General features: G+C 35.9%; 1 protein-coding gene across 1 annotated transcript; it reads right to left on the bottom strand.

Annotated features, from left to right (window-relative positions):
- Positions 1–241: 241 nt before the first annotated feature.
- On the bottom strand, positions 242–20,256 carry LOC126816676 (small nuclear ribonucleoprotein-associated protein B'). The gene is made up of 5 exons (XM_050543401.1): positions 20,131–20,256; positions 14,984–15,247; positions 12,703–12,871; positions 12,137–12,238; positions 242–586 (listed from the first exon to the last, which is right to left on the bottom strand). The coding sequence occupies exons 1-5, from the start codon at positions 20,131–20,133 to the stop codon at positions 549–551; spliced, it is 576 nt and encodes a 191-aa protein (XP_050399358.1). The 5' UTR covers positions 20,134–20,256; the 3' UTR covers positions 242–548.
- Positions 20,257–20,440: the final 184 nt, after the last annotated feature.

Below are 20,440 nucleotides of genomic sequence, written 5' to 3'. Positions count from 1 at the left end.
TTACCCTAAGCGGAAAATGCTCATCTTCGAACTCCATCAAGGCATTGACCTAATAAACACATACACCAAGTTTGAACATTCTAGCTCAATTAGGAAGAGAGTTATTGTGTCCCAAAAAGTGTGACGGACAGACAGACGGACGGACAGACGGACAGACAGACGGACAGACAGACGGACGAACCCATTTTAATAGTCCCCTGCTTTCTTCGAAAGGCGGGGGACAATAAAAATTAAAACACTATTGATAATGATGGATTTTAATGATTTATGTACAAATGATACAAGAATTATAATCATGATGTAAAAAAGAAATGATACAATTGTCCCAGTGAACATCATACAAGACTTAAAAAATATTTTATCTGTGTTTCAGTCTGGCTCAACACTATATTCAAAATTGTCCCTTTCATTAGTTTCAATGACAGCTGGAAATTTCCCTTAAAATTTCTCATCATATTTAGTATTAATTTAGAATTAAATTCTTCAACTTGAAAGAAATTCTCCAATGTCTTTATACAAATGATACTGATGATGATGAAGTTTTATGATTATCTTGGAGGTGGTCCTCGCATTCCTGGTGGTGGTCCTATAATTATACAAAGTTTAAAATTAAATAACATAGCATGGCTAGGATATGTGGCCACCTGCAGCTCTTTAAAAGGTGGATTCATATTTTGCATTGGTAGGTACAATAATGGTGTATAAAATTGATATGTGACCTCTTTTTGACCATCCTAACAATCTTGATATGTTTTGAAAAATATATGAAAACTTACTGTTGAGATTTCACAAGTTAAGTTTCATTTTTTTCCCTTAAAAAATTGTTGCATGACTGAATTTTTAAAGGGTTCCTCCTGGGGTACATACTACTCAAACAATATGAAAAATAGGTTGCCAGGCAAAGAAACATACACCCATAGCACCTAAATTGTCCGACCGGTCGACACATATTTAATTCTTTTGTAGGTAAGTGGGGGCATTTACAAGACAATTTCATACAGATCAGATTAAAATTTTTTGTCGTTTGAGGGTTCACAAGGTTCTACAAACTGAAACAAGGGCCTTAACTCGGGAAATAATATACAGAAAATTTAGAAATTGAACAGGCTTTTTCGTTTACTAATTTAAATAATGCATATAGATTTCATACAGATTGGATGATAACTTTGTCGTTTGAACGTTCACAAAGTAAAACAAGGGCCATAACTCTAGAAATAATTGACGGAAACTGATGAAATTCAATAGACCTCCGTTTCTCAAATTTAAATGATGCATGTAAATTTCATACATATCGGATTATAACTTTAATCAATCGAGCATTAACAAGGATGAACAAAGTGAAACAAGGGCCATAACTCTAGAAGTAATTATTGTAAATTGTTGAAATTCAATAGGCTTTGTGATTTCACTAATCCAAATGATGCATATAAATTTCATATAGATCAGGTGATAACTTTTGGCGATAGAGCATTCACAAGGTTCAACAAAGTGAAACAAGGGCCATAACTCAAGAGATAATAAACGGAAATTGCTGAAATTCAATAGGATTTTTCTTTTTACTAATTTAAATGACGCATATAAATTTCGTACAGATCGGCAGATAACTTTTGATGTTAGAGCGTTCACAAGGTGCATCAAAGTGAAACAAGGCCTATAACTCGAGAATTAATCAATGGAAATTGCTGAAGTTCAATAGGATTCTTCTTTTTACTGAATGACACATAAATTTCATACAGATCGGCAGATAACAAGGGCCATAACTCTATAAGTAATTAAGGGAAATTGCTGAAATTCAATAGGTTTCTTTATTTCACTAATTCAAATAAGGCATATAAATTTCACAAAGATCGGATGATAACTTTTGGCGTTAGAGCGTTCACAAGGTTCAATAAAGTGAAACAAGGGTCATAACTTTAGTGTCTCTAGACATTGAAAATAAATAGGCTTCTTCCTCTCAACATCATATATCTATTTTAAAACAATCAAAATTAAATAGGTTTCTTCATCTCACTAATGTCAACAACATATATCAATTTTAAAACAATTGAATCATAACTTTTGGCGTTCACAAGAAATTGTGGATGAAAGACGGGGGCGACGGCAATATATGTCCACATTTCCATGTGGGGATATAAAAAGAATCTTGATAAATTTGACATGTAGAACCTAGTATATAATACTTCAGCGGAGGGTGGGCATAAACACTGATTATAAATTTCAACTCAATCAGACAATAACTTTAGCCTCTTGAGCATAATTTGTAATGTCAGTGAGATGATAAGAGGGTCACCACCAAAAGGAAATGTGCACGACAGTCATAACATTTAAATGTGGGCACATAAAAAACCCCATCAATGCCAGAGTCAATATTCTACCAATTAGCAATTGACAAAAAAATCCATGATTTTTCATTAGTATTGAACCGATTTCTTTAGTTATTAACATACTGCCAATATCTAAAGAAAAGAAAACAGATTGGAAACCTGGTGTGATTAAATTCAAGCAAAAATGTAGAAATGCAAGTATTTAGAAGGAAGAAAATAAGAATTATTATACAGATGTAATACCACTTGTTAAATTAATGTTGAATTTTTGTAAATAAACTGAATAACACAGCAATCAAACTTGCTATTATAGTAGCCTGGCCTAGCAAAACACCTGCCAACACCTTAGGCAACCAACTTAATGCATTTTCTTGCCCACAGGCACAGCCCAGTTTCATATGACTGAGTAATAGATAGAACTATATTATTACTGGGTAAAATTTAACCCTAGGCTGACAAAAATGTCAAAATCAATATAGACTTGATGGAAGTGTAATCAGTATTGCCAAAAGGAGGCAGGAAAGACGCAATTATTAGCTGTAGGCCAGATTCACAATAAAAAAAAAATTGAGATTGAAAGCTTTCCAGCTGGTCGCCAGTCCAGATAAAAGATTAAATTTACATAGCGAATAATACTTTTAAGATTGGATGTATGGATAATATGGAAAGCAAAATGGCAGATTGTTGGAATAAAGTTTAAGTATTTGGTCCATATTTCTACATTATCTATCTCAAAATAATTACAGTTCTTCATATTCGTACATGTATTTCATGTTACCAGCATATTGTCTGGCAGTTTTGGCCCGATTTTCAAGAAAATCAAATTCAACCAACAATTCAGTTTAACGATAACATATTCAAATATTTTTTAAAATCGGATAATAATTGTGACCTCTTGAGGGACCACAAACTGAAAACGCAATTTCTAGTTTCATCAAAATCGGGAGAAAATTGTGACCTCTAGAGAATCCCCAACCTTGATATACCATATTTTTACGAGGGGCGGCTATTTTGTCCCGATTTTCACGAAATTCGAACTCAACCATCATTAGGGTGTGTGTAAGGGTAATATATTCAAACGTTCTTTTAAATTGGATAAAAAGATTAAAATGCAATTTTTCATACGATTAAGGGCCATAATTCAGGAAGTTACGATCCGATATGTGCGAATTTCAAAAAGAAACCAAGACCTTTGTGATATAAGCATAAATTTAAGGTTGCATCCAAAATCGGAAAAAAATTGTGGCCTCCAGAGGGTCTACAACCACATATTTACACCATTTGCGTTATACGAGGGGCGGCCATTTTGTCCCTCAATTTTGGTCCAATTTTCACGAAATATGAACTCAACGATCATTACGGTGTAAAAGTGATATATTCACACAGTTTTTTAAATCGGATAATAATTGTGACCTCTAAAGGGACCACAAGCTAAAAATGCGATTTTTCGTAGTCAAGGGCCATAGTTTAGGAAGTTACGATCCGATATGCGCAAATATACATGTAGAAAGGAACCAAGATCTTTGGGTTATAAACATGTATTTCAAGTTTCATCAAAATCGGATCAAAATTGTGAGCTCTAGAGGGTCCACAATCTTAATATACCATATATTTACATTGTTTGGTTCGAGGGGCGGCCATTATGTCTGGCAGTTTTCGTCCGATTTTCACGAAATTCGAACTCAACCGTCATTAAGGTTTAACGGTGATATATTCAAACGTTTTTTTACAACAGAATAAAATTGTGACCTCCATAGGGTCCTCAAACTAAAAAATGTGATTTTTCGTACAATCAGGGGCCATAATTGAGGAAGTTATGTTCCGATATGTGCGAATATCGAAAGGAACCAAGATCTTTGGGTTATAAACTTACATTTCAAGTTTCATCAAAATCAGAAGAAAATTGTGACCTCTAAAGGGTCCACAACCTTGATATACCATATTTTTACGCTATTTGAGAATGAGGGACGGCCATTTTGTCTGTCAGTTTTTGGCCGATTTTCACGAAATTCGAACTTAACCATCCTTAGGGTGTAACGGTGATCTAGTAACACGTTTTTTTAAATTGGATAAAAATTATGACCTCTATAGGGTCCACAAGCTAAAAACGCGATTTTTCGTACAATCAAGGGTCATAATCCATAAGTTACAGTCCGATATGTGCGAATATCGAAAGGAACCAAAATCTTTGAGGTTAACCTATATTTCAAGTTTCGTCAAAATCGGATATAAATTGTGACCTGTTTTGTAGTGACTTCTAGAGTGTACACAACCTTGGGATTACATACTCTTACACTATTTGCAGTCAAACAGCGGCCAAATCGGATATAAATTGTGACCTGTAGTGACTGCAATATACGTCCACATGAAAATGTGGGCGTATAAAAATTGTGACTTCTAGAGTGTACACAACCTTGGGATTACATACTCTTACACTATTTGCAGTCAAACAGCGGCCATTTTTTGGGCGTATCAAAAACGTTTAAATATATCACCATAATTAAGGTTGAATACGAATTTCGAGAAAATTGAATTGAAACTGCTGGACAAAGTGGCTGCTCTTTTTATGCAAATTGTGTAAAAGTATGCAATATGAGGGTTGTGCCGCGTTGTGGACCCTCTTGAAGTGACACTTTTTATTCGATTTTGATGAAACTTAAAAACATATCTTTATATGCCAAAGATCTCTGTCCCTTTTAATATTTGCGCATTAAATACCATAACTTTCTGGATTATGGCCCCTGATTGTACAAAAAAAAATTGCTTTTGTTTTCAGCTTGTTCTCTATCCATCTCTTGCAAAATGTGTCCGTATCTTGCCTGGCAGTCGCTGGTTTTAAAATCTGATAATTGTGACATCTAGAGGGACCACAAGTGAAAAATGCAATTTTACGTACAATCAGGGGCCATAACTACGGAAGTTACGATCTGATATGCACAAATATTGATTAGTAGGCAACACCAAAATGGTGGTTATTTATAGCAAGTGTTATGAGAGATATGAAATGAAATTTAAAACCGCTTGATGTCCTCCTTTTCTACTCAGAATGAGCTAATGAAAACGGGCATTCAGAAAATTTTGGCCTATTCTTAATTTGAATTTTAACTATCACAGTATCTATTAGATGCCTTGCCTTTGTGTAGGCCTACACAGGACCGTACGCCATACCTTGCTAGGCCCCTCCATGTCATACACCACTAACAAGGGGGAACCATGTCGGAAAATCCTGATGAACTTTCTTGGCCAACAACAAGATCAAACCCTGAACCTCCAGGTTAGCGAGCCTACATGTTACTGTGCCACAGCGCCTCGGTTCCCCTTATTTTAAGACAAACAGGGGCAAGTATTCAAGAGGGTTGTGTGCAATAAAGTTTAATCTATAGAATTTTTAAATCAATATTTTACCAGTAGTAGCGGCTGGTTCATAACAATTCTAGGAAAAACATGTTTCTTGAAATTCTGGGTACCGGTAAACATCATAGATTTAGTAAAATTCTTATTTCACAGAAAGCCTTTTTGGTGATGGTTGTTCAATCTAATATTATCAATTATCTCATTCAATCAAACATTCTCGTCATCCCAATGTTACTGCACAAGCAGTGGTTAACTTGTTTGATGGGACATTTACAGAAGCTATATATACATACATTATTTCTCACTTAGAATAATCAATACTTGACAGTTTTCAATCATCCCCTTTAATATATACATGTATGTATATCATGTCAAATATTTTGGAAATCTATATTTCAGCACAATCCAAAAATATTCTCCTGTAGATTTTGGTTATTTTGAGACTAGAATCTGGTTAGTGTTTTCTTATTGTGGCATGTGCAATGCTGGAGAGGAGAACTCTGCCAGACCAGCTGCACTTCTTCTACCTGCCTTTAAAGATAGGTTTCCAGGCAACGAAACATACGCCCACAGCAGCTAAATCGTCCGGGTAGTCAACAAGAGTTGTCGCATATTTTTACTTTTTTCGGTAATGAAACATTTATAATACACTAAAATCTGATTAAGAGCAACAACTCAGAAAACCATTAGAATTTGTTTGGTTTTTATAAAGTTCTGCCCCATGCTAACGTTTTGTATACAAAACTTTTAATACTGTAACATGGATTTAGCTGTTCCAAGTCATAAAAATTCATTGAAAATCACTTGTTCGTCTCAAGATCTTAAACTCTGTGTATCAATCTGAAGTCAATCGGATATTAACTTTGGCCTCTAGAGCGTCCACAAGATTTTTCATTCAAAGTAATTATCAGAAATCTTTGAAAATCAATAGGATTATTCGCCTCGTGACCTCAAACACTGTGTATAAATTTAAAGTCAATCAGATATTAACTTTAGCCTTTAGAGCATCCACAAGGTTTTTTGAAGTGATCAAGGGCCATAACTCTGGCAGTAATTATCGGAAATCGCTGAAAATCAATAGGCTTCTTCGTCTCATGACATTAAACACTGTGTATAAATTTAAAGTCAATCGGATATTAACTTTGGCCTCGAGAGCGTCCACAAGATTTTTTGAAGTGATCAAGGGCCACAACTCTGGCAGTAATTATCGGAAATCGCTGAAAATCAATAGGCTTCTTCGTCTCATGGCCTTAAACACTGTATATAAATTTAAAGTCAATCGGATATTAACTTTAGGACGGACGGACGGGGGCGACGACAATATACGACCACATTTCAATGTGGGCGTATAAAAACTCTAAGGTCTTTTGTGTTTGTACTTGGATTTCAAGTTTGTACTTAGTTTTAAGTCCACTGAGCTAGAGTGAAGGAAAATAAACATAGGACAGAACTACAGCTGCCCTGTGTGTCGGAATCAACATCTGTTCAAAATTTTATTGGACAAATAACTTAGCAAACAACTTGTAAACAATAGCCGCAGGGAAATACGCCCGCACAGCAGCCAAGTGTCAAAAAAATAAAAAGCTAAAGACAGCAGCTCATCCGAAAGGAAAACAAGCCAACAGTGAGGCTGATGTACCGCGCCGAAATCCCAAAATAAACAGATGACATTGATTAATCGACATTTATCTTTTTCAAAGGTATTGAGCAATCAAACTGATCATCTATACTTAGTCTATGTATAAAATGTTCACGATCAAACTCAGTCAAGGCTTTAAAGTACCTGGTAGTGGAACTATACACTAAATTTCATCACTCTCCATCAGTTAGAATCAAAGTTATCTTGTCCCAAAGCATCGACCAATAAAATTTCTTACCTCGGCTTAGCTTTAGTGGGAAATGTTAATTATTGAACTGGGTCAAGACATTCACCTAATGAACATCAACATCAAGTTTAATCCTTCTACCTCAATTAAAAGCAGAGTTGTTACGTTCCAAAGTCTCGACCAATCAAATTGTTCATCTTCAAACTCCATTGAGGCAATTTGAGACAATCTGAAGCACACATTCTCTTGACAGCAATGGCCAACATTTTTGCAGTGGCATTTTGATAAAATTAATCATTCTGATAAATGTCTGGGTATAATAAAATAGTTAATCTGATGCGTTATTTTGATTTGTTACGTGACACTCTCTATACAATTAAATTTTGAATTCTATAAGAATTCAAACTGCCAAGGGTCTTTTTACGTGCACTATAATGTGTTTACAGGACCTTGTTTTTATCCCATGCAAACTTCTACACAGATGAACTGCCTTGACCAACAATGGGACCTCAAACTTAGCGTGCCAATGTCTTAGTCCATAAGCCACTGCTGCTCCCCTGGTCCTATAAGAATATATGCATCAAAGAATTGTAGAGATAAAACAATCAACCTTAAAATGTTCAAGAATATTTACTGAGTGATCATGAATTATACTCAACTACTAATTCAGATACAAGAATATCGAGACAAGCTTGTTCTGTACTATGAAAGTCAAAGTGGGTAGACCCATACCGCTAAGAGTTATGCCCCTTGAATTTGACAATTTCTCAAAAAATTTCTACACAATGTATTCAAAACAATTTTATATCATCATAAAGAATAAAAAAATCAACTTGTCATGATATATGGTCAGGACGATTCTGCTTCATGATATCACTGAGAATATTGGTTGCTATACCCACAAACCAACACACAGGGGGATTAGATGAAAATTTTGAGAACAATTCAAGATTTTGACAGTAGCTTTAACCTTTCCATTATGAATATTTTCCATGACTATAAATTTAATTACAAGTTTTGATGATTTGGGTTAGATTTTAACTTGGAATTTCTGGTTCTTGACAAGGTACTATAAGTATTTTTTTGTTGTCTTTATCTCCTACATGTATTTCTTCGCTAACCTGGCTAATGAAATGAAATGGGATTTAACGTCCTACTGTTCTGCTCCTATACTGGGCTAATGAAGACAGACATACGCCATATTGCAGGGCTGGCCACGAATAAATTGATGGCGAGCAGATGACTGCTCACGCAAATTTAGGTTTGGGCGAGCAAGGCGAGCAATAAAAATTGCTCATGCAAAATGTTGTTTGCGTGAGCACACATTTTGTAACATTGTTTCAATTTAAAATCATAAGAAAATTGCTATTCCTGGCACAAAGTTTGCAGTAAACATGTGTGACCATCGCTTTCTGTTTTTGACAGTCATACGTACTCTTCTTTATTAAAACCAATTTCCGTATGGATTTCTTCACCCCATGAAATAAATGTGGATAGGGCAATCAGGTTGCCTTTGGCCATTATTACGCTTAGATTGAAAATTATACGACTGCACAATGGAATAAAAACCGAAGTTCTGATAAAATAGGAAATACCGATAAATATTAGTTTGAAACGTGTTCATTTAGCGTGAATGCCAAATGCCGGATGTAAACATTCTTTACTTTTGACTCAATTATCACGTGTTTGTTACTGGTGTTCGTAGGAAAACCAGTCATGAGGTTCAGGTCTAAAGTGTATTTTTAGTAACACAAGTTGCGAGTAACTTTATTAGCCAATCAAATTTCAGGAGGAAATGCCGCGTGCAGCTGGGTGAATCTCAGTTTGACAGACGAATTTATGACGTTATTGACATTGTTGGGTTAGTTTCGGCAATAAACTTGTCAATATTTTGATTATTTTTACAGGGTTTTCTTAAAATTTTGCGCGAGCAATGAACCGCTCGCGTAAAAGTAGATTTACGCGAGCACAGCGCGAGCAATTGCTCGCGTCTCGTGGCAAGCCCTGTATTGTGTGCTATAGATGGAAATTTTGCCTGGGGAGTGGCACTATCGCCTACTCTTATATCGAATTCCAACTGTCAGGGGGTCTTTTACGTGCATTCCAATATATAAACGGGACCTCGGTTTTTCATCTCATCTGAAAGACTAGACAGCTGTCCTTGTCAGGCCCTCCGTCCTGCATCACTGACAAGGGGAAACCACACTGGAAAATCTGGACTTTCTCAGCCAATGTAGGGATCGAACACCCGGCCTCCAGGCTAGTGAGCCAGTGTCTTACCCACGTAGCCATGTGATCCCCCTGGCTAATGAAGCCAAGCACAAGTCATCTAGTGTGCTACATGAGAGAGAGAGAGGGGGGGAGGGGGTTAAACATTCACTCCACACAAACTAGGTCATTTCTGGACTAAAATATGGTTCAATTTTATTTCAATATCTTTAGCAGTGGGAGGAAAGTGGAGGACCCGGAGAAAACACGAGGTTGGAAGGCAACCCAACTCTTTGTCACGTACAACCGGGGAATCGAAACCACGCCAGTTGACTCAATGACAGAGCTATGATACAATGCGCTAACCATTCGGCCATCCAACCCCCTGCTACATGTATGAGAGAATTTTTGTCTGTACAGCGACATTTCCACCTATAATTCCTCAAATTCAAATAGTCCATGATTCTTTTATGTCAATGTGTAGGACCTCATCTTTTCGTCCCATCTCAACTACTAAGACGCTGTCCCTTGCCATGCTTTCTGTCCTGCACTACTGACATGGGGAAACCTGGATGATAAAATCCTGAGGAACTCCTGGCTTAAAACCCGGTTAGTATAGTAAGCCAAGGAAAATAATTTCACATAATATATGATGTACACTGTCAGTACAAAATGATTAATTAATACTTTTTTGCTAAGTTTACAATCATTTTTAGTTTGAACCAGCCGTTGCCAAGCAATATACGCCCACATTTTGCAAGAGAACAAGATTTTAAAAAAAAAAAACCCTGCAATTTTTAGCACAATTCAAGGGCCATAATCCTGGAGGTTATGGTCTGAAATGTGCGAATATCGAAAGGAACTGATATTTTTGGGATATAAATATATTTTTAAGTTTCGTCAAAATCCAACAAAAATTGTTATCTCTAGAGGATCCACAACCTTGGTATTATATACTTTTACACTATTTGCGTACAAGGAGCGACCATTTTGTCGGGCATTTTCGATTCGATTTTCCCGAAATTTGAACTCAACCTTCCTTATGGTGTAACAGTGATATACATGTATGCGTGAATATCGAAAGGAACAGAGATTTTTGGGATATAAATATATCTTTAAGTTTCATCAAAATCCGACAAAAATTGTGACCTTTAGAGGATCAACAACCTTCGTATAACATACTTTTACACTATTTGCGTACAAGGAGTGACCATTTTGTCGGGCAGCTTCGTTTCGATTTTCCCGAAATTTGAACTCAACCTTCCTTTATCCTTATGGTGAAACAGTGATATATTTAGTGGGCGTATAAAAAAAAATATCACTCGTTGCAAAGTTTACTATCATTCTCAGTGATAATCAAATTATTAACAAGCCAACAGTGAGGCTGATGTCCCCCGCCGAAATCCCCAAATAAATAGATGACACATATATTAATCGCACATCTATTTTTTTCAAAAGTATCCAGCAATCAAACTGATTATAAACTATACACTAAGTTTCATCACTCTCTATCAGATAGAATCAAAGCTATCTTGTCCCAAAGCATCGACCAAGGAAATTGCTTATCTCTTCTTAGCTTTAGCTCGATATGTTAATCATTGAACTAAGTCAAGATGAACATCTACATCAAGTTTAAACATTCTACCTCAATTAGAAGAAGAGTTGTTATGTACCAAAGTCTTAACCAATCAAAATGCTTATTGCTCCTTAGCCTAAGCTGAAAATTCTCATCATCGAACTTAGTCAGGGTATTGATGTAATGAAACTATACACCAGGATTCATCACTCTCACTTAATTAGAACTAAAGTTATCGAGTCCCAAAGTATCAACCAATCAAATTGCTTATCTCTGCTTACCCTAAGCAGAAAATGCTCATCTTCACACTCCATCAAGGCATTGACCTAATAAACACCTACACCAAGTTTGAACATTCTAGCTCAATTAGAAGGAGAGTTATTGTGTTCCAAAGTCTCGGCCAATAAAATTGCTTATCGCTCTGCTTACTCTGAGCAGAAAATGCTCATTGTCGAACTTAGTCAAGGTATTGATGTAATGAAACTATACACCAAGTTTCATCACTCTCACGTAATTAGAACTAAAGTTATCGTGTCCCAAAGCATCAACCAATCAAATTGCTTATCTCTGCTTACCCTAAGCCGAAAATGCTCATCTTCGAACTCCATCAAGGCATTGACCTAATAAACACCTACACCAAGTTTGAACATGCTAGGTCATTTAGAAGGAGAGTTATTGTGTCCCAAAAAGTGTGACGGACAGACAGACGAACCCATTTTAATAGTCCCCTGCTTTCTTCGAAAGGCGGGGGACAATAATAACAATTGATTATCAAGATCTGTCAATACTCCAATGGCGATTTATTTTTTCTAGTATGGCCTTTATTAAGTCTTAGAAGAAATACTTGCCTCTCATCATTCCTGGTGGGGGTCCTCTCATTCCAGGTGGACCTCCTCTGCCCATATTTGGTGGTGGTCTCATGCCAGGATTCATACCAGGGGGTCCTCGTCCTGTGAATAAATCAAATATAATTATTCAAAATAATTCTAATATATTTATTTAAATTTTTTCTTAAGACAAGCCAGCTTATCTGTAATACTAATAGTCTGAACAACATCAAGTTGTAAAACTTAGTGCCAGCTAGAGTAAAACCAGTTATTGGTTATTTTGTGTACAAATATGTAGTAAGAGCCAACAAGACAATGATTAGAGCATTGGGCCTATACAGAATAGCATGCATATTATTATGTAAGTTTACCTATGATTCAATTGTAACCTATTTGACAGGCAATAGCCTGATAACGGATCATACCCAGAACAATTCTACATTATTACAATTACTGTTTATTATTGAATGATGTTTTGATTAGACTGAACTCAAGTCCTCAACAGGCTGAAGTCACTGAATTTGAAAAATTTAATCATATTCTATTTGCTTAATTTAACTGATGTCCTGATGAATTGATTTATTTACCTTGTGGTGTCATCATTTGTTGTGATGGACCTCCAATACCTCTAACAGGTCCTTGAAGCCCTGGTGCAGCACCTCCTGCAGATGGGCCTCCAACACCACGTCCAGCAGCTCTTCCCATACCAGGTCCGCCTGGTCCCATACCAGCTAATGGTACCCTTGCCATACTTTCCTATAAATGAAATGATATGAAATGGGGTTTAACGTCCTACTGTTCTGCTCCGAACTGGGCTAATGAAGATGGGCATACGCCATACAGTGGGCTATGCAGGAAATTTTGCCCGGGCAGCGGCACTACGGCCTACTCTTATATCGAATTCCAACTGCCAAGGGATCTTTTACGTGCACGCCAATGTGTACACGGGACCTCGGTTTTTCGGCATATCAGAACGACTAGACAGCTGCTCTGTCCTTGTCCGGCCTGTATTACTATAAAGGGGGAACCACGCCGGAAAATCTGGATGAACTTTCTTGGCCAATGCAGGGATAAAACACCCGACCTCCGGGTTAGCGAGCCAGCGCCTTACCCACTTAGCCACCGTGGTCCCATTTTCCTATAACATTAAACAATAAACATATATATATCGTACATACACTTAAAACCTGCTCTATTGTAGCATCATACTCATTGCCAAATATGTCTCTGTACATAAATTTGAGGGGTTACATTGTATCTGTTTTAAATGAAAGCAGGCAGAAAAAGGTCTGAAACTAATAAATGTACCTCATTGTTTGAACCTGACATATACAGTATTAATGAAAAAAAAAATTAATGGGGACCCCCCCCCCCCCAAAAAAAAAACAACCCAAAAACAAAAAGAAAAAAAAAAGAAAAAAAGACAGATCAGTGCCAGACATCAGGTGAGATGTCTGAAAAATCTTGATTTTTGAAATGACTGTTAGGCCTGCAGTCAAAATTTCTACAAGATCCTCCCTACTAACAAACTATACATTTTTGGAAAATCCAGAGAGCTCCAAGCAAAATGTTTGCAACAACTCGATTTAGGGCCATATGAAAATTGCGATAATTATCAAGCAAATGCTATAATTATACTAAAAATTGTGAAGTTGACATAAAATTAAATATTGGCGAAAACACCCAATGCCTTCATCCTGTGTAATGAATATGCTTGCTATTGGTTAAATTTTGATTTAAAGCAAAATGTAGAAAACATAATGCACACAGGAAGATATAGAATTTTGGAAATCCATTTACGATAAAAGGGGTTATCTCCCTTTATGGAAAATATCAATAATTATTGACAATATTTTGTTTAAAGAATTTATTTGATAAACTGAATAGGATTTAACTACAGACATGGACCTATATACACATGTAGGTGTATAGCTAGTATTCCTGCTTTCCATGCAAGTGCAATCAGTGTGCAAGGGACTGGCTCACTTACCGGGTAGTCCAGGGTTTGATCCTGGTCCGACTTGGTTTTTCCTTGTCTGTGGCTTATAATAAGGAGGTTTGATCAAACATGTTGACCTAGACAGTACCCGAAAGTTCCAGCATCTAGTTATTCAGATGGAATATAAAACTGAGTTCCTGTGGATACGTTGGCGTGCACGTAAACGAACTAAGAATTCGAAATAAAGAGTAGACCACGTCGCTGTTTGGACCGAATTTCCCCTATACCGACAGAGTCTGGTCTCCATTACTTCATAACCATATTGTTCAAAAAATGTCAAACCTATCTCCTTATACTTATAAGTTATATCCATATTTGTTAGCAAATTACCCAGTTATACATGTAGATACGGTTTCAGTTTCAGTTTATATATTTTTTATTTGACCTTAAATATCTAAACTAGAGGATTGCAGCTACATGTACCTGTAGCAAAAATAATGTAGAGTCTAATTGAAAGGGACGGTATGTGGGTGTGGGTTTATATTTTAATGTGGTTTCAATGCGATTTACAAAACTACGGTCAGTCTAGTGTTGTTGCCAATAATTAATTTTATATGACACCTTCCCAATTATTAGTATAAATATAGCATTTCGTCTGGCCCTAAATCGAGTTATTGCAAACATTTTGCTTGGAACTCTCTAGATTTGTGTTCCTGGTGTCATAAGCTTTCCACAAATGTATAGTTCGTTTGGGAGGACTTTGTAGCGGAATTGTGTTTTAACCAAGCTAGGAATTTTGGCTGAAGGCCTATTTGGCAGATGCCTCACTTCCAGGTTTGAATGCAAGAGTGATACATTTCAATACGAATATGACTGATTTGATAATCTTCCTTTTATTTTAAGATTTTCAGAATAAATAAAAAACTTACCTCCGCTGGTGGAGGTCCTTCCACCGTCATGGATACTAGATGTTCTCCACGGAGTAATACTAGACCTAAAACTCTTTTCTCTTCTCGTTCACCTTGTTTATTACTCTTAGGTTTTATCTTACGGAACTCATCACAGTCTCCCAAGATAATATTCATATGTTTATCAAAAGCTTTAAATGTACCAATGAAAGTTCTACTGTCATGAAGCATACAACGCATCCTGAAGTTGATATGCTGGAGCATCTTGGAACTCCTTCCCACTGTCTGAAATGATTTAATAAATCATAGATTTGTTATGGCAATTTACTGGATTATTCTTATAGGAACATTTCACTTTATACATAATCACAACCTTTCCTTTATGGTAAGGATTCTATAAATTTTTAAATAGTCTTTAACAAGTTATAACAATTTAAAGTGCAGTTAAATAATATACTGAAATTGTAAACAACATTTGGACACCACATCCAGTCATTTTTTTTTATAGTGCAATAGGTCATGTGCCAATGATTTGAAATTAGTAGCGCTAAACAAGACAAAACATTACAGAAAGCTATTCTACCAACTTTAAATGAAAGTAAATTTGACTCTGGTCTCCGTAGGACATCCAAATTACTGAACAATTTAGCATGACTAATTTCAAAACAAGGGCACTTGTATCACTGAATAATGGCTGTGTTGGGGATGTTAGTTTTAGTGTGTGAACAATTTAGAATTTACCGCGCGCCATCAAGTACATCACGTGGAGTCGTGGATCACGCACCGTATAGACCCCTTAAGGAATGGCAAAATTTCCAAATGAAAAGAATGTTTTATTTCTTTGTATCTGTAATATGTAAAAATGTAGCAGACTAATTTATTAGAAATAAGCCAAAGGCCCAATTCAAAACACAAAAGAAAATATTAACATGAAACTATTAAAAGGCTCCACCAAACGATAAAACATTAGCTGCCTTTCACAGTTCTTTGATAATCATCATTTCCCTTTTAAGATAGGTTGCCAGGCAACGAAACATACGCCCACAGCAGCTAAGTCGTCCGAGCAGTCGACAAGGGTTGTCGCATATTTATTCCTTTGTAGGTAATTGGGGGCCTTTACAAGACAGTTCCATACTGATCAGATTATAATTTTTGCCGTTTGAGGGTTCACAAGGTTCTACAAATTGAAATCAAGGGTCTCAACTCGGGAAGTAATCTACAGAAATTGTTGCATATAAATTTCATACATATCGGATGATAACTTTCATCAATGAGCATTAACAAGGTTGAACAAAGTGAAAAAGGGCAATAACTCTAGAAGTAATAAACGGAAATTGCTGAAATTCAATAGGATTCTTCTCCTTACTAATTTAAATGTAAATTTCATACGGATCGGCAGATAACTTTTGATGTTAGAGCGTTCACAAAGTTCAATAAAGTGAAACGAGGGCCATAACTCTAGACGTAATACAGAAATTGCTGAAATTCAACAGGCTTCTTCATTTCACTAATTTAAATAATGCATCCATGTGGGCGTATAAAAAAGGAATAATATGCTGTTGAAGTTATTTCAAAATGACCTACACAAAAACAAAAGTAAATATTTACATGACAGGCACTGTTTTTACAAGTCCCTCGAAATTTTTAACATCCGTAAGCTGCACGTTGACATGCATTCCATGACTAGATTGCCATAGATAGCAGGGCAATTCTGTGAAAATGTCAACCTACATGTAAATCAAAGTGGTAATTATTGAAATATTAAGCTACACCAATGTTTTAGGTACCAAAAGAAAGCTTATTTTGTCTACTTTTTAAATATAAATGTCATATTTTAGTTAATCCTGTTCTTTATAGTCAGGCTGAGCATATTTACATATAACTGACATCCCAGTCAGACACTTCCATTTTCACCATTTCGCTTTAATGTCTCAGTTTACCATATTTCTAAATTTACTATGTAAAATATTAATGAAATTGTGTTTTATAATGATTTTCCTGTCAATTAAAATCAGAATGCTGTTAATAAACCAAAATTTCAAGTAGAAAATCTAATGTTGACGCAAGTCTGTTACTAAATATTCAAAATAATTTCTTCAGTAATTTATTTTTTGTCAAATCCAATAAAAATGTGAATATCCTCTGAATTCAACACATCAATTATATATATATATATATATATATATAAAGAATAAGGGCATGTCGCTTAAATTTCTCCCCCAAGCTCTTGGTAACAGACTGAAAAATGTAATATACAGACTTGCAGTAACAGAGTGACATTATATCAGGGCAATTCTAACAGAAAGTACACCCACACTAAATTGTGGGCTTATAACACAGTTGCATTGGCTCCTATGCATAAGCCTTTTGGATAATAAAACTGATGGCCCCTAGTGTACAGACACATAATGTGAATGACATACATAATAAAGGGGCATAATTATGTAAGTTATCTTAATTGAATGAATGAAAATCAAAAGCTTTCTTTCTTTCAATATGACAGACAAAGCTTATAAGGTCCCAGACTAGTTTTCTTGTATTAGTATTTATGTCAGCTTCCACCACTGGTGATATCGCAGACAGGTTGTCTTATATTTTTTATCCTGTGGGAGGAATCCGGAGTAAACCCATGAGTTTGAGAAGGCACCCACACTAGGGATCAAAAGCATGACAGCAAGTCGGAGGTGACCAGCTAGCTAGGCCATCCCAACCCCTCTACTTCTCTGGGACTAGTATTAATGGTCATAGCTACAAATATTAAAGTTTGTTACAACAGGTAGCCATATCAGTTTCAGCTTGAAACAATTCAACATTGAAATGCTATTTGCTTTCCTTTGTACTTAATAACACCTATTATGGTAATAATACTATTTTTTGTTACCCCTGTTGTCTTCTACATGTAGATAGAGAAATGGAATTGAATGCCCAATCGAAACAAACCAAATCATTTTGGGACTAATATTTTTGAATTTTATTTCAATTATTCACTTGTGCTTAGGATTTTTTTTTAGTAGAGGGAGGAAATTGGAGAACCTGAAGAAAACACAAGACGATCCTACTCCTTGTTACAAACAAGCTGGGAATCGAAACCATGTAACTTGACCTCATGATCTAAAGGTCATATAAATTTAAAATAGAGAAATGGGGTTCAACGTCCACTCAACGCAACCTGTGCTAGGCATTTCTGGTTCATTTTTTTTTTCAATACTTCTCTTGCACATAGGGGTCTTTAGCTGTGGGGGGTAACCAGAAAAGGCCCATAAGGTTGTCACGTACAAGCGGTAATTATAGCTGATTAACCAATAATCCTGATGTTATTGTTGGGTGCCCCAGCATAAATAAATATCTTGACAATTACGCCACAATATTTATATTTATAGTCACTAAATAAACTGTCATGTTGTACTTAATAAGCGATGGCCATTTAATCATCAATAAATAACAGACTGAAAAATGATGTCGGCCATAACATCCAGGCACTTTTGAAACATAACAGAAAGCTGGAACAAGAAATTGAATTTAGAAACATGCCCGTTAGGCAACTCAACAATTGTTTTAAGAACCTTACTGCTATTACAATGTATCAAGTTCTTACTTAACCCGAGGGCTTCAGATATATTATCTGTACTAAACCAAAAGATACAGCTCCTCTAACGGTACAGATAATGATAAAGCAATTTAAAAAATAAAACAAACGTAATTTCTAAAGCTGCTGTAATAACCAAAAAGCTAAATATTACTGCTATTCAGAATCATCAATAATAGATTTTTTACGGCTGTAATAGTTGATAGATGTAGAGAATTTCACATGCGATGGCTATATTTATACTCTTGTGCGGAGTTGTGCCGAGTGTTATCGCACTGCGTGACTAGCCAGAAATCACTTTGAGACAAGCCACTGAAGCGTGAACATTCGCCGTATCAGTTCACCTGTCATTAGGGAAAATTTTGGCCACATGTGGCACCCTAGTTATTGTAGTATGTGCAAAGAATAAAGAAACCTTTAAATGTTTCTTTGTTGGACAAGGAAAAACGTGAGTTGTTAATCATTGATAATGTGGCTGTGTGTAGATTGCAATTATTCCTTTTCACGTAACACACATTTCGGCTTTCAAAATTATAAAAACAATAGCAGTGATCGGTCAATCAAGTTCGTTTTTTCGTTTACCGTTTGATAAAAGAAAAACAAAACAAAATAGAACAAGCATGGTTAATCTTGTATTAGTGGTCTCAACAATCCCCGATCAAGTAAATAAAACAGTCTCGCATAAAAAACAAAAAAAAACAGTAATAATATATCACACAAAATTTCAACTGTCTTTTAATTATCAATCCGAGTCAGAAACGTTGCCAGACCGAGTCTGAAAAGTCATCAAGTAAGTCTGAACCATCGTCCGAAAGGTTGTCTGTGTTGAGTCCCAAAATGACGCTGAACCAAAATGTCGTGCTACCCTGTTCTGTACATGCATAACCATACAGGGCCAATAAAGACAGGCATACGCCATACAGTGTGCTAACTGCTATGCCCTATATCATATTGAATTACCGTTGAGCAAGGCTTCTTTCCCGTGCACGTAAATGTGTACACAGGACCTCAGTTTTTCATCCCATGTAAATGAATACATTTTCCCACGTCAGGCCCTCCACTATGAACTTCCTGTCAACACAGATGATCGAATGCGGAACGTCCAGGATGGTTTAGTAAGCCAAAGTCTTACCCACCGACCAACCGTGGCTCCCAGGGATGATAAAGGACACAATTATTGATATATTTCGAGATTTAATAATAAGAATTGGATATGGCAGCCTGGCTATATGAACGTAATATTATCATGACCCTGGTTTTCTTCATTTTGATTTCTAGGCAAGAAAATGGGCGGAATTATGAATTGTAGTTTTAGTTTTAGTAAATCTCAAAAACCATGTCATGGCAATTATTTATTGAGAGGTTTCAATTCTATACCATTTACGTGGTTCAATTAAAATCTCAATACATTTTCTTTGTGGTTATCATAATATCTTTTACATGTACCGGTAAAGTAACGTTTTATAGTCATTCAAAACGATGTAAACAAAGCATTTGTACTTGGAATAACCGTAAATAGAGAAAAAAATACTGGGGATATTAAATATACTATCAGGTGATTAACACGTCCAATTAATCTTACCATTTTTGCTGTGAAGATGGTAGGCGATTTTCAACGATTTTAACCAGATAAGTTGACTCTAAAAATCTTTCTTCATGCAACCATTCGTTAATTCTTCGTTTACCGCTAGCCCGACGCGACCTCTAACCGGTTAAGGGAAATAACTCTATTTTATTTTAACCCTTTAGTGTCCAAGTCATAATAATGACATTATTAAGACGAAGTTGACGACGTTGACAATTTCGACATAAAAAGGTTAAATCATTTTAAGAGAAAAATATCGTCCACTCTTTGCTATTTTCACTAAAATGTTGTGTTGTTCCCCCAAAAT

Source organism: Patella vulgata, chromosome 3, assembly GCF_932274485.2.
Source record: "Patella vulgata chromosome 3, xgPatVulg1.2, whole genome shotgun sequence".
Taxonomy (NCBI): domain Eukaryota; kingdom Metazoa; phylum Mollusca; class Gastropoda; family Patellidae; genus Patella; species Patella vulgata.
The sequence above is the reverse complement of the archived record's forward strand: the minus strand, read 5'-3'. Positions and strand labels throughout refer to the sequence as shown.